Here is a 27,830-nt window from a genome sequence, read left to right as displayed (position 1 = left end):
GAGGCAGAAATAAAGAGTGAGTGAGAGAGAGTGAGAGACACAATGAGACACATGAAGAGAGAGAGAGAATGGAGCAGGGTCCATAGGCAGACCGCAGCCAATCAGGTGGAAAAGAGAACAGCTCACTGTAGCAGGCCAGCTGAGCTCCTCCACAATCAAATCTAGGGCAACTGTAAATACTATAGCACCACAGTGATGCTGAGAGCCCATCCGCTCAGAAACAGAGCTAAACACTGCAACAATACACTAGTGAAACAACAAAAACTTCAATCTGTCCTTCCTGTATTGACGTAGCATGTATGACTAATGCTGAAACGAAGGACACTTAATTGTGCTAAGACCACAGGGTAAAACGACGAGTCGAATATGTGAGCGTGCCCTATTTTTTGGTCCATAAGAATTGGCATCACTGCAGCCTGCTTTATACTTCATTGCACGCTCGAGTCATGCACTGAAAATAGCCCATCTACAAGCTCACACAACTCGCTGCGATTAGCTTGTACATCGGCTATAGAATACTTGGTAAGTGTTAAATGAAATAACATAATATACATTCATTTGAAAGCAGTATATATAATAAAAGTATTTATTACAAAGATTTTACTTTTGCATGCAGCAGTAATGTACACACCTACAGCACAATGACTACTGTAAAGCTAAGAGTCACTGGAGTTCTAAATATTTAATATTTAAACCTGCCTGAGGACCACAATGGAAACAAGCCTAACAGCTTTCTTGTGAATTTATCCTTTTGAAATATATTTTCAATAAAGTATTCAAAAAAGCCTAACACATTTAGCAGAAGATAATACAATCCCAAACAATCAAAATTCTCAGTGGTTATAATGAATGACGAATCTATTACTACTATGAACACCCTTTACTGTGTAACTGTTTTGCTTTCCAGTGACAATCTACACATGCTTAAAATATGTACAGCGACACAGCTTTAAATCAATACAATATTGATGTGTGATCGTTCTTATACTGCTAAAAGATAAGGACACAGCATAACATCCTGTGATACTTTCATAACCACTTGGGATCAAATGCTGGCATTCGATCCTAACTCATAACCTACAAACACAATGCACAGCCTACAGTATATCAGCTACCGGTATATCTTCATTTAGACATTGCTATCAAGTTGGCCCATTTTAAACCCCACATCGTCACTGATGAAATCTTCTTTCTATTCACGCACACGCATACACGCACAGGCATGGTGGAGATATTTGTAAGTATGACTTGTCTTAAGCTCATACTGCACCTGTTTACGAGGATGTATAGTAGAATCCTGATGTCGTCCCATGTTGCTTGCAGAGTGCTCCTATTCATCATTTTATTTCAATAATAGCGATCAATCCCTGCAGCCTAACATATGGAAGCGTATGGCACGACTAACCCTCCCCTCTCTCCGTGCCCTCTTCCAACACTTTATACCCACCGGCACCAACTAACTTCACTGCTTCTAACTGAGCGGAGTCCAGACCACAAAGCAGACTGACATCTCCAAGGAGGCACACTCAAACCCGTGCCCTCCCTTTACACGCTGCCCCTCTCTTCTCTGCCTCGTCGGGCCACATATGCGCACTCACAGCCGCAACCGCAACACCCCCCCATCCCCCCTTGTCCTCTCGCCCAGCAAATCTGCCAATTGCGAATGGCTGCAGGTACTTTAAAGATGGGAAGCTATACAGTGAATATGCAGGGTTGTATTGAGGAGCACCTGGTTGCTTGGATACCTCAGGGGCAAAGATCAAAGTGACTCATTTCTGACCATAAACTACTTGGTCAGAGCTCAATAGATTCTAGTAGTATAATGCCAACTACACATCAACTGTTTCCTAGGATGGTTGATAATCATAAAGCCTGACAACATGTGTATTATGCACATTATCAGACAACTGCCTTGACCACATTAGGAAATGCTGGCAGTATTGACTGATTAAAAGGCTTTTGTACAGCTCGTATGTCTGCATTAAGTACCCTACCCACACAAAACTCCACTTCACTTTGTTATCCAATATACAGTACTGTCTACAAATGTGACCATCAAATACACCTTTTTACAAATGTGCATGGTTAAAACTGTATTATACTTACTAGTATTAGTTCTGATCTCATCAGACTGTTTCTTCTGGACAAAACCCCAAACTCCCCCTACTTACAGTACCATATTGCAGTACTGATCACCATGACAAAACAAAAATGTGGTCAATATTTGTTCCCCTAATACAACTCCCTATTGTGTAGAGATGGTATGTAGGGAATGCAATGTGTCTCCAATCAGTCACTGTTAATCAGTAGGTTGGCTCATGGCCTTATGTACCTCCATGTTAATCTACTAGAATTTCGTGCGCGCTACGCGCGCACTCATCCCAGAGCGACTTTGCCACGCACTATGGGAAGAAATAAATGGCGGGAGTTGACTCCACATGTAGTAACGAATGGGTTATTGGAAATGTACCATTGTTTTGTCCTGAATATTTCCACAGCCTAAGTACTAAAGGATTGTGACTGTGGGACAGACATACAGTCTGACATACAATAGGCTACACGTGTGCACAGTGAATAAACAATGACCTATATGCCCAGAGTTCTTAAATTAACATAGTTGGATTTTAACAGAAAGACAATGCCATAAATCAGTCAAAGTAAGTGACAGACTCAACAGTAGCACACAGCATGCAAGGCAGCGATGCATGCATGCAAACATGTTTGTCCAGCTGAGATTTAGTGTCTCCATCTCTCTGTGGAAGAGGTTGCACATGACCTGTACGGCCACACTGAGGCGCTCCAACACAAACACAGACACAAAACAACACCACGCTGTTTGTCCAGTTGACCCAAATCAACACCAATACCTAGCCTGTTTGTCCAAAACACAGTATCTGCTGGCCACGTGTCTACTTCGCCACAACCTAATGTTAGTAACAAATGTAGGGGAGAGCCGCCAAGGTTGTAACGCTTCACGGTTGTAACATGGACGTTATATCTTGATTGGTCAACGCCACCATGACGCCATCGCGTCAGTATGTGTACAGCAACGTACTCTACGTGGCCAGGAGTTTGAAGTTTGAAGTGTTTACCTTCAAAATGCGTCTAATTTTACACCTGGAGTATATGTGTGGTACAATTTTTGTCTTTGGTGTTGGTGAATAAAAATCCACATGGATGTGTTCATGCTTATGTTCTTCATTAGTTTGCATCGTGTTTAGACGGAATTCACGTTCATTCTGGTCTGTAAGCAACTGCAAAGAAAACTTGCAAAAGCGGGTCATTTGTAACATGTGTTACAAATGGTCCGCTTCCATTCAATGCCATTATATGTAATATTTACATATTTGACATATTGGCCAATATTATATGTTCTGAAATGGTATTGTATCGTGTAGTGTATTCTGAAATTAGTTTAGGGTTGTATAACGTTGTACAACTCAATCAATCAAACGTTTGTTTAATCAATGTATTGCCCCATTGAAAAAAAAGAAATGGCCAAACTGGTACTGGTACACCCGATACTATTTAATATTTCCCTTATGTTTGATACATTTTCTTATCACATCCATGGTATAAAAACAATGCTAAGGAGTTGCTTCAATGAAATGTAATTGCTTTAAGCTGAGAACGATATGTTTAATGGTGTTTTTTAGCGTTGTTACATTTATCATGCATGCCGTTACAATTGATCCGATATGCGCAGCAAATGTAACACTGAAACAGCGTCCACGTTCGGTTGAATAACTCCCGACCTGTTTTATCAAAAAAATAACTTGAAGTGGTTTATGGTAGCTGACATGTGTAGGTCCGTTGCCTGAAAATATTACATGTGTAGCTAAACGGATCTCTGAGTAAAAGAATGAAACGTGCAAAATGTTACATCCTTGGCGGCTCTCCCCTATTAGTTTACTCACAGCACAGCACCGTCACTCCTGTCACTTATTTCGTCCTAATAACTTGAAGTGGTTTATGGTAGCTGACATGTGTAGGTCCGTTGCCTGGAAATATTACATGTGTAGCTAAAGGGATCTCTGAGTAAAAAAATGGAACGTGCAAAATATGTTCTAAAATTGTATTGTATTGTGTAGTGTATTCTAAAATTAGTTTAGGGTTGTATAACGTTGTACAACTCAATCAATCAAACGTTTGTTTAATCAATGTATTGCCCCATTGAAAAAAAAGAAATGGCCAAACTGGTACACCCGATCCTATTTAATATTTCCCTTATGTTTGATACATTATCTTATCACATCCATGGTATGAAAACAATGCTAAGGAGTTGCTTCAATGAAATGTAATAGCTTTAAGGTGAAAACGATATGTTTAATGGTGTTTTTTAGCGTTGTTACATTTATCATGCATGCCGTTACAATTATTCCGATATGCGCAGCAAATGTAACACTGAAACAGCGTCCACGTTCGGTTTAATAACTCCCGAGCTGTTGTGTGTATTGCGTGGTGAAAAGGCCGTGTGTTTGTGTTGTAAACAACTCATGTTATGTCTGCGCACACTGTATGTTGCTATGGCTGCTGACGTTAGCATGTGTGCTATCAGGCAAAAGCTGAGATAGATATGCAACTACTACTGGGGAAAATGCCATACAAAACACAACACCTAATTTCGGAATGTTATTGTGACCTATTGAGCACAATCAGACCATCATGATTTGCTTGCTGGACCTATAATTAATTTATTAGCATTAAATGTCCACTCGCCCATCCAAAAGAAAAGCAAGATGGCTGCGACAGATTGTGAGCGCGACGGACTACGGAGGCCAGGAGGAGCAGAGCTGGTGACGTAAGAGGCAGGCAGTGTTGCCAGGTTTGCGAATTGTAAGCGAGTTGCAGTGTATGCAAGTAGCGTGGTTAAATTCCTTGTTTCTCGGCGTGTTGTGGCACCCGTTTATCTGCTGGCTCGATCGTGATTTTCATAAAAGTAATATTTGCAGAGTAAATAAGAAACTTGAACGGCTAAAAAATAGGCTATGTCAGTTCGGGGAGGGTGGCGAATTTATTTTGCATATAGAGATGTGTGGTAAAAGTGTGGTTCGGTCGGAGATAGAGCATGAAGAATGAGTATGGGTACACCTTTTCACTTGTATATAAGATACCAGTGATTCTCAACCTGTGGCCCGGGGCCCAATGTTGGGGCGAGAGAGTATTGCAAAATAATTATGAAACAGGGAGAAAAAAAAGTGTTAGGCTATATGTTTTCTTTGAAACTTGTGTCTGGGTTTTCAATGTGATCAATATGATCTAAAAGTATATAGATCCAAGCTGGAAAGAACACAATCGATTGATCGATCACTCTAATAAACATGCTCTGAAAATGCACTCAGCCATCCCATCTGACCACTTAACACGCCAGCCGTGTTAAGTGGTCAGATGGGTGGGCCGTGAACACTTCCAAGATCCAGAAAAAGTTAAACACTGTTCAATACAGTATCCTCCAGCTACCGACCGACTGACTGACTGACTGACTGACTGACTGAAACAAACAAACAAAAAACGTGGCCAATTTGTACAGGTTAGTTAAGGGTGACTGTCAGCAGGGATATTGTTGTACTGTGGTGTTCTTCCGCACACAGTATTTCTTCCATGTGAGGTTCCTCTCACTGGCAGGTGAAAAGAAGCGGTACAGTATATCAGAGGAGGCATGTGGTTTCAATACCATCCATGGGACCAACCAGGCCAAAGACCTATAGTAGGGGTTAGCGGTGACAAAACTACCCACACACTACTACAGGGTGGGGAAATCGAGAATGCAAAAATACTCCAAAAAAAATACTAAATTAAAACTATTAAATAACTTCCAAATTCAGCCAGAAACAAGCCAGATTAGTCAGGTGTAGTTAGGTGAGGTCTCATCAGGCTGAGGCAAACTGTAATGAATGGAACGAGGCAGGCCAATAAACAGGTGAAGATGGGCGGTGGGGTGTTAATAGAGGTGAAGGAATGACAGAGATTTGAAATGGCAATCTTTATATAAGCCCTGGCAGTGGAGTTCCTCAGACACCAAATCCATTTTGACATTGTAGCAACAAACAGAGAACTTAGCATAGCCAGTAGCCACCTTAATGTTTCAGTGTAAAACTGTCAAACTCAACAAAGGCTAAACACCGCTGGGTGCTGTCAAATCACTCATCTTAAGACATCTTTCTTAATCACTGACGCCCTTAACGATAACGTCTGTTGTAACTGCTGCTATCACAGATCTGTCCCTTTTCTTTGAAGCTGCAGCAGAAATGAGGCCACGTACACACGCACGCACGCACGAGCGCACACACACACACACACACACACACACACACACACACACACACACACACACACACACACACACACACACACACACACACACACACACACACACACACACTCACACACACACACACACACACACACACACACACACACATCCTCCCTTGCGTCCCCAGCTGAACTACACTAACCTGTGATCCCCAGGCGGCTCTCCTGTGATCCCATTGCGGGCTGGCAGATCATCTGGAGATATAAGCATAGAGAGAGAAAAAACCACTATGAAGGACTGGTCCACTCTGTGACTCTCCACAATCTCCACTGGAGCGCCAAAGCACTCACTCGTTCACTATACCTCCTTGTTCTTCAACCTCTCTCCTCCCTGTCCTCAGAATGATCCATCTAAAAAATAGAAGGAAGGCACACGGCTGCCGATGAAGGGAAAAAGACGAGAGCGCATTGCCATCAGCACTGGAGGGCTGATCTGCATAGGCCTCCTTCTCTCCCCCCCCACCCCCCCCCCCCCCCCACACACACACACACACACACACACACACACACACAGAGCGCTGGAGGGCTGATCTGCATAGGCCTCCTTCTCTACCCCCCCCCCCCACACACACACACACACACACACACAGCGCTGGAGGGCTGATCTGCATAGGCCTCCTTCTCTATCTATGCCCCCCCCCCCCCCCCCCCACACACACACACACACACACATACACACAGTGCTGGAGGGATGATCTGCATAGGCCTCCTTCTCTATCTATGCCCCCCCCCCCCCCCCCACCCCAATCACTGCAGCGATTTCCATTTTTGTTCAACTAGGGGAAAAGCTGTAATTGAATTTCACAGCCAGGCCGCAGCTTTGCGTGTGCCCTCTGCACTCTGCCTAATGGCTTCTTCCTGCATGAAACTTCTAATTAGGAGACAATGGAGAGAGAGAGAGAGAGAGAGAGAGAGAGAGAGAGAGGTGAATGGGAGGAGAGAGAAGGCATGAAAGGATCGAGGCAGCTTTGTCATCATGGCTAGGATGGAGGAAGGGAGGATATACAGAGGATGCAAGGAAGTTGAGAAGGAGTGTGTGAAAAGGTGAAGAGGAAGGACATATAGTTAGAGAGATTAAGCTGATTAAGCAGAAACCTCAGTCATGACTCATAACACAACTAGAAGAAGTGCTCCTCAGCACACACGTCAGGTTGGTTATTGTGGGCCAGCAAAGTTCGGAAATTGGCCAATCAGGATGTAATCTAACAAATCGGGCAGATTCGTCGAGATAATGTGTACTGATTTGCGTTATGTTTGGACAAAATCTAGGAGTAATATAAAAAATCACACCGTGTGAAGTGAGTGGTGCAACTCTGTGTGTGTGTGTGTGTGTGTGTGTGTGTGTGTGTGTGTGTGTGTGTGTGTGTGTGTGTGTGTGTGTGTGTGTGTGCCGGCCCGATTCCGGCGAGCCGCCCCGCGTCCAAAACGGTTGAGAAATGACAGTTACCGTGTGGGGGTCCCTGTACTGTACTGTACTGTACTGTACTGTACTGTACTGTACTGTACTGTACTGTACTGTACTGTACTGTACTGGCACACCCGAAATCACCATATATAAAGTTAATATGTGCGTGTGTGTGTACGTGTGTGTGTTAGGTTGCGCACAGGTTGTGAAAAACAACCATGCTGTTTTCGTGCTCAGACGCACCCACCCAGCCAGCCAGCCACCCACACACATAGCTCCGTAAGGGAGTGGTTGCACCACTCAAAAACAAGAGCAAGAACCGGCACAGAATGGTGCACAGTTTTACGTCGATCTGTCCAACGGTGCCGGAGATTAGCTGCTCACAGACGGACGGACAGACGTCCATCTGTGAGCAGCTAATCTCCGACAGATGCGGGTTAAAACACAATTAAAACGACAAAATAAACGGATTGACAATATAACATGGCTAACGATTATGAGAAATGCAATTAAGATAGTGGGGGTGTACCGTTACTAGTTGAGGCACTATGACATGACTGGAAGTGTCAATTTATTCATTCACATCAATTTATGAAAGGGGGCTTCTCTCTGTCTCTTGTTCTTTCTTTATATCTCTCTCTCTTTCTCCATGTTATATTAATGGGTGAATGGGGGATGGTTGTAATGGAAGGGTCACCATGAGCGTCCTCAATGCCACTGAGCGAGACACTACGTCACTACTACTGTATAAATGGACTGTGAGTGTGACTGCGTTTATAATATAGTGCTTCACTAGCTGCTTCCGTAGTTGTCCCACCCCATCACTCATAGACATTTATTATGTAGGACCAGTGGATGGAAAGTAACTAAGTATATGTACTGTACTTAAGTACACTTTTGCTGTACTTTTACTTTACCGGAATATTTCAATTTTTCAATACTTTTATTTATTGTGAAACAGGACATTCTGCATAATGAGTACTTTCTACTTTTGGTACTTTACTCAAGTAATTTTTAAATTCCGTACTTTTACTTCACAGTAACAGAGTATTTCTACATTGCAAAATTGATACCTTTACTTAAGTAAAAATTGCGAGCACTTTTCTACCACTGTGTAGGACTCACATAATTCACCCATTCACACACTGGGGGTGGAGGCAAAGGTGCCACTGCCAACATGCCCCCCAGGAGCAGTTCTGGCCTTGCTCAAGGACACTTTGACAACGCTGCCCATGATGCCAGGAGGAGCCTCCCTCAGACAACCTCTCTACTTGGCCTGCTGAGCCATTGCTGCCCCTAAGAATTATACACTGCAATATCCTTTTCAGTCATTCTCTTTCATATTTATTTGGGTCAGCTCGTCAACTCTGACCATTACATTAATTGATTGAGAACAGTATGCAAGAAAGCAAATGTGAATGCATGTGGGTGTGTGTGTGTGTGTGTGTGTGTGTGTGTAATATACCCACTTTAAATAAAAAAATGAAAAAATAAACTATAGTGTGTAGCTTACTATAGTGTACACACTATAGTGTGTGCTTTTCACACAAACAAAAATCAAACAAATAATAAACTACAGTCCAATATTTGTTTAAACAACAATGAGCAAACCCACTCTGGATACTAACTGAAAGAAAACGGAATAATACACAACTATAACAGCTCTGATCTACTGTGTATCTGCTACCATGCGAGGTTTACCTACTTGCGTGCGTACTGTGTACTGCACGTGTCTGAGCGAGTGCATGTGACCTGCCCTCGCTTGTTACAGCTCAGAACCGAATGCGCTTGTCTCGTCTCCAACAGATGAGACTGATGTGTCTTGAAAGAGCTACTGTCATCCACAGGAGATGAGCTGGCATCTTGAATGGCAGACGAGAAAATCTGCCTAATACCACAGATCCTCATTTTACCCAAGCCCCTCGAGGAATGAGGTCATTTGGGAAAAATGAAATAAATGATTCAAAATATCCGACATGGAAGAATAAGATAATGTGCATGTGATGCACATTTAGATTTCAGATATTGGACCCTATCTTACCCCTTATCCATAAACTAATTTGCCATTTTTTACTATTTTGAAAAACATTTTAAAATACTTAGCAGATCTACATTGACACATTGTGAGCTTGTAGATCGGTGAAGTTTTGGGATAAGGGGTAAGGGGTGGATATAATGTATTGTGTTCTATACACTGTATCATGCCGTCGGGTAGAAACCTTGTATGCCCAAAACCATTCCTTTTTTATTATTATGTTTAAAATCTAAACAAAACATTTTTTTTAATTGTTAAAATAGCCGATCTACAAGCTCACATGTCGAATGTAAATATGCCATATTTACTATACTTTTTGTGCGACATTCTTCATTCATTTAGAAAAAAATAATAATAATTAATATGGAGAAAGAGTTTGTGAAGAATTGGTCACCAGTCTGAACTATATTTTCACTATTTAAATAATAATAATAATAATAAAGAAACTAAATCTAATTTGGACATCCCAAATTTCCACCTGCCATCTGTGTCTGTCTCACTCTCTCCCATCATTTCCCTGAGCCCTTATGGCCAGCATTATACAGCTAGTTGTCCCTCAGATGACCTCCTGCTAGGCCTCAGAAGCCACTTTTCACCGTGTCAAACCTGTGGGAGGCTAGGAGCTCTCTCTCAACCTGTTCTAGATCAGCCATGCAGGGCACACTTAAAAAGCTCAAAAGTGATCAGTGACCGCCCACCCATCACTTAAGTGGTCAGATGGGTACATCGTACATGCATTTTCGAGTGCATTTTCACTCACGCACGCACGCACGCACGCACTCACACGCACTCACACACACACACACACACACACACACACACACACACACACACACACACACACACACACACACACACACACACACACACACACACACACACTCATGCACCCAACCAGGTGTAGGCATTTTCGCATCATACTGTTGATTATGATGAGTGAGATGTTTGTTTCAAATGTATGTATGCAACATGTGATTTCACTTAATGATCAAAACATGGTATATTTTAAGTTCGCATTTATCGCATCACAAATTAAAGAAATTTTTTTGTCACGGTTTTAAAGAAAGAAATACCATTTTACATTATGGCATGATATATTATCATTTTTGGGGGCCCACTTGCAATATCCTCTCGGCCCCCCAGTGGGCCCTGGCCCACAGGTGGAGAATCTCAGCCAGATAATGATTCCATCATTCAGCTAATTACCATCTGCAACCAGCCCAATGCTACTTGTACGATGCCCCCGGCCTCACTACATCACATCATCATGTACCAAAATGTACCACCAAAATAATCAAATCAAAATCCAAAGCCACAGGGAAAATTTACATTTGCTTTACGCTGTCGCCATAATCCCTCGACATTAAGCAGTTCCAACATAGACCACCTCCCAGATAACTTAATTTATGTATTAGCTCTACCAAAAACCACTAAGGAGTCTATTTAATGGATGCATATTATGTATTCACCTGCAGGTGGAGCTCTTGATATAGCTACATTGAGGTGCTGTGGCTCCATACAGTAAGTGTACATGTGGTACAAGTAGATTTCGTTTTTTCTTCTGTTCCCAGAGAATAGTACTGTAAGCATTTGCATTACATCTGAACATTTAATTGCTGTCTACTAAATAATTACTATTTCATAAGTGATCCCCTCAGGTGAATACTGAATAGCCATAAGGCATGTATGGGCCTTGAACATCATACACCATGCAAATGAACGCATGCAGCATGAGGTTTTATCTAGACAGATATGAATGAATGTAACACTTAAATCAGCATCTTTAGATGATATCCTGAAACCTTCACCACCCCTGGACAAATCCAGGATGTTTTGTTGCGTTCACACGAGGCATAGGCAAAGAGGCAAAGATCACAGCATATTTGTCGCTTTTAGCTTTTGTATAATTGTTGCTCACACGGTCGTTGACCGCATCAAGCGTGCATCTGTAGTGACATGTGTCGGTGTCTGATTGAGAAAAAACAACAACAAACCAGCATGTATAGCTTTGTAGATTTGCATCTGGAAGTTGTGCCCAGCTCAGCTTCAATTTGTAGCTTTGCATCTTTTGCAGCAGCTACAAACGTCAGATTTGCTTCGTAGCTTCACGTCGCTGGCTTCCATGCCATTGACAATGAAAGGTAGACTGTATCTTTACATTCACCGTGTGAACCATTTCACAGTGTGTTATAATCACAGACATGGACATCTGACGTGGTGAACTTGTAGATATGCTATTTCTTTGGTATCTTTGCCATAGAATAGGGAAGCTAGGGTTCATGTGGTTAAACCAGCACTGGTCTATAGCGTTAGGAGGTCTACTCATTACGAGTGTACTGTACATATTTATCTCATTTGAACGGGTGCACATTGGCAATCAATGGAATGTCCTACATCTGGAGCTGGCGCACTTGAGTGAATAAATAATTTCTCCATCTACTGGAATATTATATTTTCTGGACAAAAAGTAGATTTTACACAATCCGCAGGGACTAGATAGTAGACTTTCAACACCTTGAACCTGTCTTTGTTTCTTGTAAGTAGTGAACACATTATGTTGGAGTAAAGAGCAGGTATTACTGTACCTCAGAGGATTAATTTTTTTTATAGGTAAATCTAAAATAATAGATACAATGATCATATGAAAAACTAAATCACACCCGTGTGAAGTAAGTGGTGCAACTCCATGTGGGCGTCCCCAGGGGGTCCCCGAAACTTCCAGACCCACAGGAAGTGGCAAGCCGGAACCGTGTGCTCGGACAGACCCAGCCAGCCAGCCAGCCACCCACCCACAGATACACAAAGCTGCGTAAGGAAGTGGTTGCACCACTTAAAAATCTAAAATAGATAAATATATGTATAGAACATCATATGAATTAGTATTACTAGCCCTTACCCGTTGTGAGATATTTGCCCCCCCCCCCCCCCCCCCTTGTGGCCGCGGGGGGTACTGTGCCCTGGGTGCGTTTTAATTCACTAATAAATTCATTATTAATTTATAATTTGTTGAATTGGAAAAAGGTCTTTGTTAAGACCTCCATATTATTATGGTCAATGCCTGTGTGAAAAGTGGGAGCGATTGGTGCAGGCAGTGAGGAGCTACGGCGGTGTTTCTGATGATAATGATGATGATGATGATGATGATGATGATGATGATGATGATGATGATATGATGATGATGATAATGATGATGATGATGATGATGATATCTTATCAATCACATCTTAGGAAGTATATATTTACTTTTAGTTACCCCAATGCGCCCTCTACCGATATGGGCCTCATGCACCAACCATTCTTAAGAAGTTCTTGGCAAACATGTATTAAGGTTGGCTTACATGCATTAAGGTTGGCGAACATTATATTATAAACACACTGTCCATCACGACACACATACTAGCCCTGTAGAACCCAGCAAGACTGACCGAAACTCTCACTGACCAGCAGCTGCTCAAACTCGCCCCCAGACCAAGAAGAGAAGGGGTGGATGATGGATATGGAGAGAGGAACATAAATATACTGTACACTACAGAGAGAGAGAGAGAGAGAGAGAGAGAGAGAGAGAGAGAGAGAGAGAGAGAGAGAGAGAGAGAGAGACAGACATTTAATGACTGTAAATAAATAAAAGACAGAGGACAGCATAAGGTATAGTCAACTTATGTTAACCTCCAGTATATCATCAGCAAACAGAACTAAATGTGATTTAACACAGGGAGAAGTGTCTCATATTTCAGAATGTCCACTGGGTTCCTTAGCAAAGCCCTCTCCTGGACAATATGTAGAGTAGACCTAGGCCTACCGTTCCTGGAGGGAAGCCAAGGATCAACTTCCTTCAACACAACACAGCAAGCTTACTAATGGATCTGGTGAAGCCATCTGTGTATGTACCGTGTGTGATTTTGTGGTGTGTGTGTGTGTGTGAGAGAGAGAGAGAGAGAGAGAGAGAGAGAGAGAGAGAGAGAGAGAGAGAGAGAGAGAGAGAGAGAGAAACGGAGAGAGAAATGGTACTCCTGGGATTGGACGATGACTCACCCACCACAAGTTCAGACACGTGCTCACTCTCTCTCTCACATACACACACATACACACACCCTTTCCATCTCTCTCTCTCTATCGTTCTCTCTCTGTCTCTCGCGCGCGCACACACTGTCTCTCTCTCTCTCTCTCTCACACACACACACACACACACACACACACACACACACACACACACACACACACACACACGCGCACACACACACACACACACACACACACACACCATCATAACTCGAAATACTGTTAGCAGGACTCATTGATGCTAATTGTTCCCAATCAGTGTGTCAGTCCGCCTGTCAATGCACTAGTATGAAACCTGACCAGAGAAGGGATTGTCTATTGATCTCATTATCCGCACAGGCGCACTGTGTGTGTGTGTGTGTGTGTGTGTGTGTGTGTGTGTGTGTGTGTGTGTGCGTGTGTGTGTGAGAGAGAGACAGAGAGAGAGAGAACGATAGAGAGAGAGATGGAGAGGGAGAGGAAAGGTCACGCATCAAGAGCTAGAAGAGCATAATGTGTATAAACTGCTGGTCAATTCAATCTGAAGTCACTGTAATTAATCAACTGAACAAATTAAAGTCAATTGAATTGGGAAAAAAGTATTCCACTTTCAGTGAAGTTTGAATGCAGTTGGGTTGTTTGAGATTTAGCAGTAATATACAACATGCAAGTAAGTAGTAAGTAGCCTATTAGTTTGATGCTTTTATTTTTGTATCCATATTCTGCTTAGTGGAACTACTGTAGATAGATGCCCAATGTAGCAGTATAAGTATACCATCAGAATGTAACCCAAAGCTCTATTGTAGTAGCACGCATGCTTGTAGCATGGTGGACTGCTGTGCCCATTGAGATAACAGTCACAGACACCATGAATCACACCCAACAATGCCTCAGTATGCAATCTTTCTGCACCTTCTGCAATTCATCTCTCTATGTAGTCTATACAGTACTACTAACAATGCTTATAGGCAACGCTTCAAAGCGGTCATGAGTGGGAAGGGGTGATCCACTGGCGTGTTTATCTGCTCCGGAGCAGCATGGAATGTGCACATGAAAAATAAATGCAGGCACACGATGCCTCCGTGCAAAGCTGATGTCATACGAGTAATTGTCAGCTGCGTGCACAAAATTCGTGTTCTATAGTATGTATATGTTCTATATGCACATTGCAGTATAATGGAATTGTGGCTAGTGAATAGATTGTGCTGAAGGCAACCACCTGCATGGCCTTGGGTTGGGACAGATTATGTGTTCATGTGTGTGTGTGTGTGTGTGTGTGTGTGTGTGTGTGTGTGCCTGGTTGCAGTAGGGTTGCATGACTAAGGATTTGTATTAACTGTTATGTGAATCCCCATAAGCACACCCATGCCATGCATACCTGCATGGTTTCATCCATGCATGAGTGTTTTTTGTTGTGCATCTTAACCCTTGAACGACCGTTGGCGGTTTTATTCCCTATAATCGGGGGCTTTGTTTTAAATAATGTAGCAACTTTTAGCATGTTTGGCTCACAGCCTCAGCCACAGCCTCTACCTAAAACCGGCCAAAAGCACGCACTGGCGCGCTCTTTATGTGCATAGCTGCGTAAAATGCGACATTCGGGGCTTGATTAGTGCTTAATTTGACTTAGCTATAAAAGTAAACGATGATCGCATAGCATCGGGGACAGATGACTGTGTAACACAGTGCAAAAAGATAGCGGATGTTGTTATGCTTATTTGTTTTGGTGTCATGGCACCACTGGATTTCTTTATCGTATTTTTTTCATGGCATGGTATGCCTCGGTAGAGATTTGTCTCCATACTGGCCCTGGCCCTGTGAGACACACAGTACTGTAGTCATGTACATAGATAAACGTCATTGACATCTGCACTAGGATTATTGTTGTTTCAGTCTGCTGCAGCCAGAGACTGGAATGAGCTACGCAAAACTTTACAACTGGACACTTTCATCACTAAGTCAGCTTTTAAAGCCTGCCCTATATCACTCTTAAAGACAAATGCTGTTGTTCCTCAGACTGCTAGCCAGTCTTCATTCTTGGATTTTCGTCTCTGTAGTAATACAGTCGTTTTTGGTGTGCATTTTATCTAGATATCTATGGTTTTTGTAATAATAAATTGCGATGTTTTATATTGAGTTTGTTTGTACTCTTTTTAACTGGATTCTTGATTTATTTTAGCCCCCTTCCCCACTCCCTCTAGAGGCCATGAAAGGCTGCAGTTTAAAATAACAATTTGGTCTTAATCTTGCCTACCGTGTTAAATTAAGGTTCAAGCTCCTCATATCAGTTGCCTAGCCGCATTTCAAAAAGTGGTGTGCAGTGTGCAGAAGTGTGCCTGCCCTAAATCAATGCATGTGCATATACAGTATACAATACAGGTCCAGTATAGATGGACACGACAAACGACAAGCGCACGCACGCGCGCACACACACACACACACACACACACACACACACACACACACACACACACACACAATAATGTGGATAAATGCACACACACATACAGTACACTCTCACTTTCCCTGCATCTCACACTCTCGGGTTAAGTTAAGTGCACTCCCTGCCTATAACGTTGACACCATCTTGGGCTTCTGACATCAGTTCATGGCTCTCTGCTGCTATTATTGCTGAGAAGACTGCGTTGCATGCGTCACAGCATCCACAACTCCCTGAATCCTGTTGTGTTGGCTTTAACTGCTGCTCCTGATTGAAGATGATGTCGCCAGGCGTAGACATTGGTCTTCCATTTGAAGGCAGAATGCATAATGAGCCGCTGTGCTGCTGCTGCGTGACAGCAGAAAGTAAAAGAGAGAAAATGTCTCTCTCATGCTCGTCAGTGGTGCTCTCTGCTTTCATCTATGTCATCACCAGTACGCCTGATGGGGAGGATGGAGGGGCTGCTATACTGTCTGAGAAACGTGAATGTTGAAGTCAAACTGCAATGGAGTTCTTCTCTCTCTGCTTTTAACCAAGATTAATGTGTTTATTTTGAAGCCTGTCACTGGAAAGCTGCAAAAGCAGGAGGCAGATGGGTACATCTCCTTCAGTAAGAAAATCAACAGAAGACTACAAACATGCATATAATACCAGTGACAAAGAGCTGAGCTGGAGAAGAAATGGTGTTATGGATGGAGCGATTCATGTAAGGCAGTTATCGTAAAATAGCCGTAAAGTGTTGCATAGGCTACTTGCCCAATGCAAATCGCCAATGGTATATGGAGGAGATAACTATAATTGCTTTCCCACTCACATTTTGGCAAAATGTGGAAATGTGCATCGATTTCTAATGCTGGAATATTTCGTTCCATCAATATCACGTCACCTTACAGGACCATGTCAGAATTCCTGAATTGATATCCCGTCAAGTGACTGTGAATCACTTTACCGATACCATCAAGTCAATGTGTCATGACGGTGCTTATATTAGTTGTTCTATGAACTAACGTGTCATAAAAACAATGTAGATTTGCTAGAAAAAGCTCTTCTATGCGTACTGGTGGAGAGAAAGAGAATGCCTGTGGTGTGTGAGTGCGTGCGTGTGTGTGTCGATTCATGTTATGGCGAGTGGGATTCTAATTTAAAAATAAAAATCATAATTGGTAATCAAACCTATTTAATCCATAAAAAGAACAACATAAACAACATACATTTATAATATTAAATTATCGTTTAACTGTCGATAGAGGGTGTGTCACAGTGGGCTGCCTGCAACCGGGATGACCTTGTCCAGTGAACAAAAAATTGAGTGTCGGCCTGGGCCGTGGCTCAGCGGTCCAGGCACCTTGGCTGGTAATCCAGCCTTTACTGCATGTCACTCCCCCATCTCTCTCCCCATTTCCTGTCAGCCTACTGTCTGTCCCTACATAAAAAATATAAAATAAAGGCGAAAGCCTTTATTTTGAAAGTGTCAAACTACGATACAAGTTAAAGTGGCATAGCTCCTTTCAGTATGTGCGCAGGGAGTGGAGAGAGTAAAGTACTAGTTACATTAAACGGTCTCTCAGACCTAAGACGGATATTTATTGTTACTAGTGGCAAATACATGCATTCCCAAATGCCTTGTCTCACATGCCTATCTAGACACTTCTCGTGCGACCATTAAGTAGGCAATTGTACCCGATATATCTTACAATAAATGCAACGACTCGATACGGGCACATTGGTTGGTGAACCAATAGGGAGCCTGCGGTTTACAGTGCTAGTGTGAATCTGCGCCTATATGCCTTGGAAAGGGAGCGTTCTTTAAGGCTACTGAAGATGGGTCTCTCGTGGAGCACGACAAGAAAATATTAACACATTGATACATTTATCATGTATATGATACAGTTTGTTCATAGAGGGTTTCTCAATAATACCATAACAGCACTGACAACCCACTGGCACAGCAGCCTATAATATACACATTCTCGCCTTACCATTTCATGTTCTCGCCCAACAAATAAATTGCTTTGCATATACATCTATGCAGTAGCATGACGGCGGGACAAAATGCACACAGTACACACACATGCTTACACCACATACGGTATTCACATGTACACCACAAATGTTTTGGAGGACACTTCTGAAGGACAGAAGGAAAGGAAAGGAAATTAAAGGAAAGAAAAGCCCTGAAGGTAAAACAAATCCACATAACAAAAGAAAGAGTGAAAGAGAGAAGCTCATTGGAGTAATTCCTGGCTTTACGGTAAACTACAGACACTCAGTGCCTTTCCAGGTCAGGCGGAGACATTGCTTGCCCACCTGTGTGGGCATTGGGCAAGCAATGTTCGGAATTCACCAATGAAGATGGAATATGAAAAATCGGATGGATCCGTCTTGTTCACTTTACTATAGAGATAATGTATATTTGTGTAATGTTTGGACAACATTTTTAGGAATAATGCTTTCCATAAATTGGCCTCCTGGTGGCGCTATAATAGGGCAATGTTAAAAGGGTGGCATTTGATGAAATCTGAAGGAGTAATATCAAAAACTGTGTTTTACATAAGTCGACCTCCTGGTGGTGCTATAAAAGGCAGGTGTTAAACATGCACATACAAAGTTTTGTGTTTAAAGTATACAAGGTTTTAGACAGATCGGTGCAGACAAAACCACAAATGTGCCTGTTATAGCGCCACCATGAGGCTGATTTGAAAATGGTGTGGCATTTCTTAGTGGCAATATGTTAGTGGCAAAAAATATATTTTGCTAAAGTCGGCCTCCTGGTGGCACTATGTGTGCGTGCGTATGTGTGCGCTTATGTGTGTCTGTCTTCCATACCAATGCCTTATAAAGACATCACAGCCCCAGGCCAGCTCCTTTGTCGGCAGCACAGATGAGCACCAAGCAGTTTCTTTACAATGCCTTCCCAGGGTGTAGAGAAAGCACCACCACCATTTATATTAAAGTAACAATGATATTTCAGCATAGAAATTTCAATTTCAATTATTGAAGTTGAGCTGACTATACCAGACAATCCTCATACAAAAACCTGCAGCACTTTGTACAATGCCTAAATTAAGACGTTTGACTCATACAGTAAATGCTTGATAATAGTTAACACAGACAGATTTATTAGCTTGAAGAAATATACAGTACAATGTGGCGCAGATAAGGGGCCTAGCTGTGTAGAATAGCGCTTGTCTGTATTTCTCTGTCTCTATGTATGTATCTCTATTCCCACAAAATAGCGCTTGTCTGTATCGATATTAATCCCGACGATATTATTATTTTAGAGGGGCTAGTGGATTATGGTGTGTGTGATATGAAATGTGAGCTTTAATCATATTCCATCATATTCAAGGGCTTTTGGAGAGAAAGTCACTTTAGTTGTAGAGCACTGTAGTGGTAGTTGTGTGTGTCTGTGACTGTGCCCTGCAGGTGATGGTCGTTGATGCTCATTAATACATCAAGGAAGGCATTTATGTTTCTGCACTGTCAAAAGTAATGCTAGTTATTTTGCATAGAAGTAGTTGTAGTTAAATAAAAAAGGTTAAAAAAGCTTGAGGGGAAGATAAATTAGATAAAACAATTAAATTAAAATAAAATATATATCGGGAAAATCATATCGTGAACCTCATATCGTGATACGAATCGTATCGTGAGTTGAGTGAATCGTTACATGCCTAGATCACACACATACTCCATGCGTACGGTATGTGCACATGGAGTATGCGCACATGGAGTATCCAAAACAGTCCTATCCATACGTACACACATATGCATGCACGCACACACACACACACACACACACACATGTACATAATACATATATAATGTGTGCTCTGAATGTTTGGAGTAGACTAACATCACTATGTTTATTTCCCTAACAGTCCACCAACCCCTCTTAACATACGTCTATTTGTCAGGTAGATGAGGGATAGCCAGATGGTGTGCATAATGCATATACTGTACGTGTGTGCGTGTGTGTGTGTGTGTGTGTGTGTGTGTGTGTGTGTGTGTGCGATATATGCGTCTGAGCTGAACATAAGACCAAGCTGTAAAACATGGACCCTCTCTGAGTTAAATGAACACTCAGAATGTTGCTGTGTATCCCTCTCCATCACTCATCAAGTTTGCTGTTCTTTGATTTGAATGTCACATTTTCAAGACACTATAAGTAACATTTTTGTCAGACTACGGGCCTTATTTTGGGGCAGGTGGATTGGAGTGAGGAGCACAGCGAACGGGTCAATAATGATCATTTGATTGGTCAACTCATGATTGAATGCACCTACAACACACCAAATGATAATATATTCAGCCTAATCCAACACGACTCGCCACTTTGTCTTGTGTACCCAGACCTTCTCCTGTCTGGAAAACAGTGGTGGAAAAAGTACTCACATGTTTTACTTAAAATCTACGTAGAAAGTACTCATTATTACGCAGAATCTCCCATTTCAACTTTTCAAATGTATAAAAATCTTTAGAAAATATATTTTCAAATGGCCGAAATGTATATACCTGTAGGGTTGAAGTGGTTAATGTAGCCTATGTTTTGTTATAGTAATCAAAATCTACAAAGTAACTAGCAACTAAGGTTTTCAAATAAATGTAGTGGAGTAAAAGTACAATATTTACCACAGCCTTAAGGCTGCAGTAATTACTCCAAAGAGAGTGTTTTATATACTGCCTCAGAACTGTTTATTTCCATGCTTCGTGCTTTCACATAATTTGTCTCTGGGTTTTTACCATTTCTGGCGACAGACAACAGTGGGCAAAGTGTGTCAGTGGGCAAAGTGTGTTCTAGCGCTCTCCATTAATTAACTGCCATCTGGTTGTGTTTGTTGTAATTTATTCATCATGTGTAAGAGATGAATGCTACAGTAGACATTGTATGTATTTTCTGACTGTTTGGTGGCGCTGCCGAAGAATATATACGGAGGCTCGATGCTTTGTTCAGCAAGTCGGTTGGAGTGTGCTGCAGCCTTTAAAACAGTGTTTCCCAAACACTGGGTCGGGACCCATTTGTGGGTCGTGGACACATATGGGTTGCCATTAAATATGTATTTCGTTTTCCTACAGTGTTATTTTAAGGTTAAAAATAATCCTATACTGCCTTTTTACTATTTTGAAAAACATTTTTTAATATTTAAAATAGCCAATCTACAATCATGTAGATTGGGTATTTTAACTATTCAAAAATGTTTAAAAAAAAAAAGAAAAAAAGAAAAGTAGTAGTAGTTTAGGGATGAGGGGTTTAGCATGGACGAAAATAGATCCCCTTATAAATAATAATAATTATTATTATTATTACCATCAGATGTGGTCGTTGCCAGAGGACATGATGGTGTATGTTCATCAGATGATCTGCTCTGCTGTGATTTGTTCATAGTGATAACATGCTGTATAGCTTTAGAGATTAATTGTACACATGTCTTACGGGTGGAGACATGCCATGATATCAACCACTGGGGTGCTCCGATCTGAATTTTTGGGTCTGATACCAACCATTGATTCTCCTGACAGAACGATACACATACTGTACAAACAACCATGTACGTACAAACAACCATGAAAAAATTATCCTTATATAAGGCTGGGAGCAATATGTATAGGACAAGAGGGGGTTATCCGAGGTCGGGATCTAACTAAGACCAGATAGTGTGAAGATGGAGCCATGATTTAAGGTCATTCTGAAACTCATATATTCCCTAAATATAATTGAGTTTTAGCCTGTTGCCTGTAGTAATAGTAGTAGTAGTTAGCTCCTGGACCCTGTGCCAAGCCAAAGGAGCGCCCAAATCTCGCAAGGCATGCATGCAATCAATTCAAAATGGTGGCGACGGCGACTTTTTTGTCACCTTGTAAAAATAAAATGTTACATGGATTGTCGCTAAGTTCACTTCTCAAGCAGAAAGGGTGGAGTTGGCAATGTACACTAGCCTTCAAGGATATGTTTTAGGTTACATCAAATTAATATATTGTGTGTGTTACTGCATAATGTAGTTAGATGATGTTGATTATTTATTTCCACTTATTATATTTATTTTATATACTGTAGATGATGATACTGTAGATGTCTTCCACTAATTCTGCTGCTGGCTGCTGGAGTGCTACATACATTTTTCCTTTTGTTTGTTGAACCGTATTTTACATACATACTGTTTACTATTTGAAATGATTGAGGTTTACATACATACACCACACACACAAATCTGTTTACATCACGCACACGCACACACACACACACACACACACACACACACACACACACACACACACACACTGAAATTAGTACTTCAAATGATTCACTTGAAATTATTGCACAACTGTGTATAATTTATATATTATCGTAAAAAGTCAATTTGATTGATTGATCTGATTTGTGGTGGAAATAAAAGGGCTGTGCAATCACAGTTCAAATATATTTATGCCTTTCCGTTTACACTATTCCCAGGTTTTTGGTCGGACAAAGTGGTATTCAACAAGGCCACTTTCCCAGTCTATTTAAATTGGCAAGAGTTGTACCCTTGTACAAAAAGGGAACCAAATCGGATCCCGGAAATTATCGACCTACCGGTATTGCGGTATATGCATTTTATGTTCCGTCTCAAAGGTTGTGGAACGGATTATACATGAGCAAATTAATAATTACACACACAACCTCTTGTTTGATTTGCAATCGGGCTTTAGAAAGTCCCACTCCACCGACACCTGTTTGCTTTATCTAACAGATTATATTAGACTAGAGATAAGGGGAAATATTGTGGCATGGTGATGTTGGACCTCCAGAAGGCATTTGACACGGTGAACTACGACATTCTTTTGAATAAACTCAAGGCTTTGGGTTTTGACAGTGTATCACTTCAGTGGGTGAGGTCCTACTTGGTGGGAAGGAAACAGGTGGTAGACATGAATGGCACCCTGTCTTCGCTGCTAACTCTATCAAGTGGGGTCCCCCAGGGGAGCATTTTAGGTCCACTTTTCCATGTTTCTCAAAACTGTGTTTTTGTCATAAACAGATTTTTGAGAAACATGGATCCATTTATACTGCTGGGAACATGTGAACATAATATATCAAAATATAGCTTGAGCCCAGCACACATCGGGTGCGCAGCGACGCTCCGATACGCCACCGTTCTATTTGTGCGGCAACGCCTGGAAAATAGAACGGTGGCGTATCGGAGCGTCAGGCGAGGCGTGAACGTGCGTCGGACGCCGCCGGTGTGGTATAGGTTAATTGAAAATAACGGAGGCAGCTGTTTTGACGTGCGGCGTTCGCAGACGGTGTGTGTAGGGCTTTAGAATGTCTACTTGAATCCCCTCAAAAAGTGAGTTTCTAACTTGTTCCATTGGAAAATAGGCTATATTCAACTGCTTACAATGAATTGTATCAACTCAGTTTATTTTTTTAGGGTATTTCGTGTTCAAAGTCAAAACAGAGAATATTGCATGAACTTTTAAATATTAGTAAAAATTCTCAAATACCCCCGCAAATCCTATCCAACGAGCTGGAGAGGCTTCTAGCTCTCAAAGTGTTAACAGTCCACTGTCAGAACATAGGACCAGTCCATTTAAAGGTTCAGCTTTATCATATCAGTGTCTAGTGGAGACCACGTGTGGGCCATATTGACTCTCAACACAGACAACCCGTGGCAATTAGCTGCTGCATGTACGTCAACAGTGTCTCTGCAGCACGTGAATGTGTGTGTGTTTGTGTGTGTGTGCGTGCGTGCGCGTGTGCCCACTATGAGGGATAATGGAAGGGAAAAACACTCCCAGATGCATGTGATGCAATTATGTCTGCTATTATCTGATTGGCTAATCCACAGGCAAACTGGAGGCGTCCAAGACAAACACGCTGTCCGCAGACTGTTGACCAAGTACAAACCACAGGGAAACTCTCATACATTCACACATACATACACACACACACGCGCACACGCACACACACACACACACACACACACACACACACACACACACGCAGTCACTCACTCACTCACTTAGACACGCAGGCAAGCACGTGTACACATGCAGCCAGCTTTACATAGTAAATACCAAGCAGAAAGATTGTGGTAGAAATATCAGCGAACTCTTGCTATTTATAAAACCTACAAATATAAATGTGTGTGTGTGTGTGTGTGTGTGTGTGTGTGTGTGTGTGTGTGTGTGTGTGTGTGTGTGTGTGTGTGTGTGTGTGTGTGTGTGTATACCGTATGTGCGTGCGTGTGTGTGCCTCTGGTGTGTATAGTGTATGTGTGATGTGCTGCTAAGTTACTGATTGTACTACTATAGGATGTTTGTGACAAGTGTATGGATTAGTATGAGAGAAATTACATCTTATACAGTTTATAGCTTTTAACTATAACTTGTACAAATGTGTATAAAATAACAGATAAACAGAGAGAACTACTGATTGTCTGGGTTATGATTCTCAAACATGCAGTGACGTTCTCAAACATTTCACCAATGTAGGTACAGTATACTATACTTACTGTATATGATAGGAGTGTTCAGGTGCATACTGTGTGTGTGTGTGTGTGTGTGTGTGTGTGTGTGTGTGTGTGTGTGTGTAATGTGGCTCTGTGTCACAATGCTTGGGCCAACTTCTGTTTTGTTTCCGAATAAGTAATAGTTCACCGTGAACAATCAACTCTAGACAACAGCACACAAATGTGTATTTAAAGTGTGTGATTCAATTTACAATTTAGGCATTTAGCAGACGCTCTTAATCCAGAGCGATTTACAGCAAGCAAGAACAAAAACATGGTAATACATACATAAAAATAGTCATCACGAATCATACATAAGCTAAGAGCCTAACAGTGGAATATCTAATGAAACTATATGCTATATAGTGCATTGTCTACATAAAATGCAATGTATTTGCACAGGTGGGAAAGAGCAACTCCATCCATTCCAAAACAAAATTAAAAAGTCTAGGAATGTAACAATGGGATATGTATCATTTATTTAAATAAATAAATCCAAGAAATATATTCACTTATTGGCATGCTCACAATAGTGATGCTGTGGTTCATGTGATTAATTGATGCACACTGCTTGTTTGAGGCTTTGTGCCAATTTAGCTTGTGTCTCTTGGTACAGAGCTGGCAGCACTGGTTGAATAAACATAAGTTTGCTGTTAAGCTAAATGGCAAGGCTATGTTGCGAGTTAGACGTTAACCAAGTGATCAGTGAGAGAGTTGAGCAAAGTCAGGCTGTTTCCCTCTCATTATTCCACTGATGTTCAAACAAAACAATATAATTTCTGGCCTGAATACCTACAGTAGCTCTAGGGTGACCAGATGTCCCCCTTTGTGTGGGACAGTCCCTCATTTCCAAACCTTTTCAGGCGTCCCACAAATTGCGACCCTGTCCCACATTGTGACTGACAGGCATCATTGTTCAAAAGCCCTCATAGTTATTACCCTAATAGTTGGCTTTTTGTTGTGCAGCTCTCGCATTGTCTTTTTCCCTGCAAGATGTGTTTTCAAGCCTGTTAAAATAACATGAGAAATATACCGTAGGCTACAGTATCAAGTCGACCATGTCACCCATGACCAAAATTTGCATTGAGACGCCAGAGGGTTAATAACAAAAGTAATAGGCAATATTAGCCCTATGGTCGAATATGACATAATAAGGCATTTAATAGCAACTTAAGTAATATGTTGCTAACCTCGTCCCATCTCAGTTGTCCCAACACAAGTGTTACTTCTGTCCCTCAAATGAAGAGTTTAGATTGGGTCACCATAAGTAGATGCTTTCACAGGCCCACGATAATATTGAGAGGTACACAATAATATAGTGAGACATTTTTGTTATTGCAATGTCCAATCTTTAACCACCGATAGCAAGTTCTAACTTACTAGCGCAAAACACACTCAAATTGCAGCTAGCTTATGAATTATTGACTGAACTAAGTGCTGTTTTGTGTGTGTGTGTGTGTGTGTGTGTGTGTGTGTGTGTGTGTGTGTGTGTGTGTGTGTGTGTGTGTGTGTGTGTGTGTGCATATACATGTGCGTGTGTACGTATGGATAGGACTGTTTAGGACTGGGTCACACATACGTGCAAATTCAATTGAATCTCGTTTCCTTTGTATGCAAGTGAAGTGGTGGAGCTTCCGGTTGTGAAACCATTCACATCATGACTCGAATGGTGTTCAACCCAAGACGGAAATAGCAAGACATGCCATCTCCGGTTTACTTCCCGTTCCTGTGTGAAGTGGTGACTTTTTAGGAGACCAGAAGCAGGTTGGATTTAATTAATTCCAATAGAAGAGTGAACATGAACACACCTTCTGAATCATTCTTTAGCTCCATGGTCACAAGCCACACTATTCCCATGATTTTCAGACTAAATAATAGCTTTTTTTCAGAGAGACAAATCACTTATGTACAAGGACAAACGGAAGATTTCTGGCACTGGGAGAATTAAATAATGATTTACTCTGGCAATGAATGAGTTAAGTTGGAAGACATAACGTGGAGTACACGAATAGAGCATGGAAGAAAGACTGAAGGATACTAATGTAGTTCAAAGATAATTATTATTAACAAAGGAGGACAAAGAAACTAAATTACAGAATTGTACAGTACTAGAACCTTGCTCGTCCATGGCGCGCTCAGGTTTAGTGCCATGCATGTGTCACAGTGAATATCGTGTGTTCAAGTGAGACACACACACAAGCCGTATATTTTTAATGAAGGCAGACATCGATGTGTGTTTGGCTACTGACTGTTGTTTACAATTTAGGCATTTAGCAGACGCTCTTAATCCAGAGCGACATACAGTAAGCAAGAACAAAAAACATGGTAATACATCAAAACATAAAAAAGTCATCATGTACGTCTACTTAAGCTTAAGAACCTAACAGTGGAATATCTATCTAAGGAAACTATGTGTGTATATACTATGAAGTGCTGCTATGTCTACATAAATGTTACATAAATTGAGCCTATACATACGCCTGTAGGAGGTCGAGGCCAGGGCAAGTACTACGGAAAGTGCTATGGGCTAAGATGAAGTCTGAAGAGGTGCGTTTTCAGATTGAGGCGGAAGATTGGGAGTGAATCTGTAGTTCTGATTGTAATGGGAAGTGCATTCCATAGTTTTGGAGACAGAAGGCAGGAGAGTTTGGGACGTGTTGAGTGTTGTCCCGGCGTTTTTAGTAAAGATTCTTCCGGCTTCCCTGCGTCGTCTGATCTGAGTGCTCGAGAGGGTTTGTAGCGCGTGCGATCATACTTGCAAGATATATGGCGGTGCCATGCCTTTGGTTGCTTTGAATGCTAGCATCAGAGTTTTGTACTTTTGTACTACTGTGCGGGCAGCGACCGGGAGCAGTTGTTTCTGTGTTGTTCCGTGGTGTTGTTTATTTTCTCTGTGAATAAGAGCAACAGAGATAATCCTGTCCGTGATGTTGTTCGATGCGATACAGAAAAGGTCTCTTTTACTTTCACTTTGTGATTGACTGGTGATTGGCCAGTAGGCGGTAGTGGGTGGTAGTTAGTGAGTGGTAGTTAGCTGCGCCAGCGAGAATAGGCCAGATTACCATGTTTTCACATCCGGTTCCCTCGCTCGCAGACCTCCATTGTAAGAAACGG

The 27,830-nt window shown here is 41.7% G+C and overlaps 1 protein-coding gene and 1 long non-coding RNA gene across 2 annotated transcripts in view; both read right to left on the bottom strand.

Moving 5' to 3' along the window:
- The window catches only part of LOC308321575, a 287,191-nt gene that overhangs the window by 33,627 nt on the left and 225,734 nt on the right, over window positions 1–27,830 (bottom strand). The window lies entirely within an intron of this gene.
- LOC308320769 (cGMP-inhibited 3',5'-cyclic phosphodiesterase 3A-like) overlaps window positions 1–27,830 on the bottom strand; it is a 66,875-nt gene that overhangs the window by 26,056 nt on the left and 12,989 nt on the right. The window contains 2 exon segments of the mRNA XM_080771431.1: window positions 6,456–6,494; window positions 6,496–6,507. Of these exon segments, the coding sequence (XP_080627557.1) occupies window positions 6,456–6,494; window positions 6,496–6,507 (51 nt within the window).

This window comes from Protomyctophum bolini, assembly GCF_963924005.1.
Source record: "Protomyctophum bolini genome assembly, chromosome: 9".
NCBI lineage: Eukaryota > Metazoa > Chordata > Actinopteri > Myctophiformes > Myctophidae > Protomyctophum > Protomyctophum bolini.
Note: the sequence above shows the minus strand (reverse complement) of the source record. Positions and strands in the feature narration are given on the sequence as shown.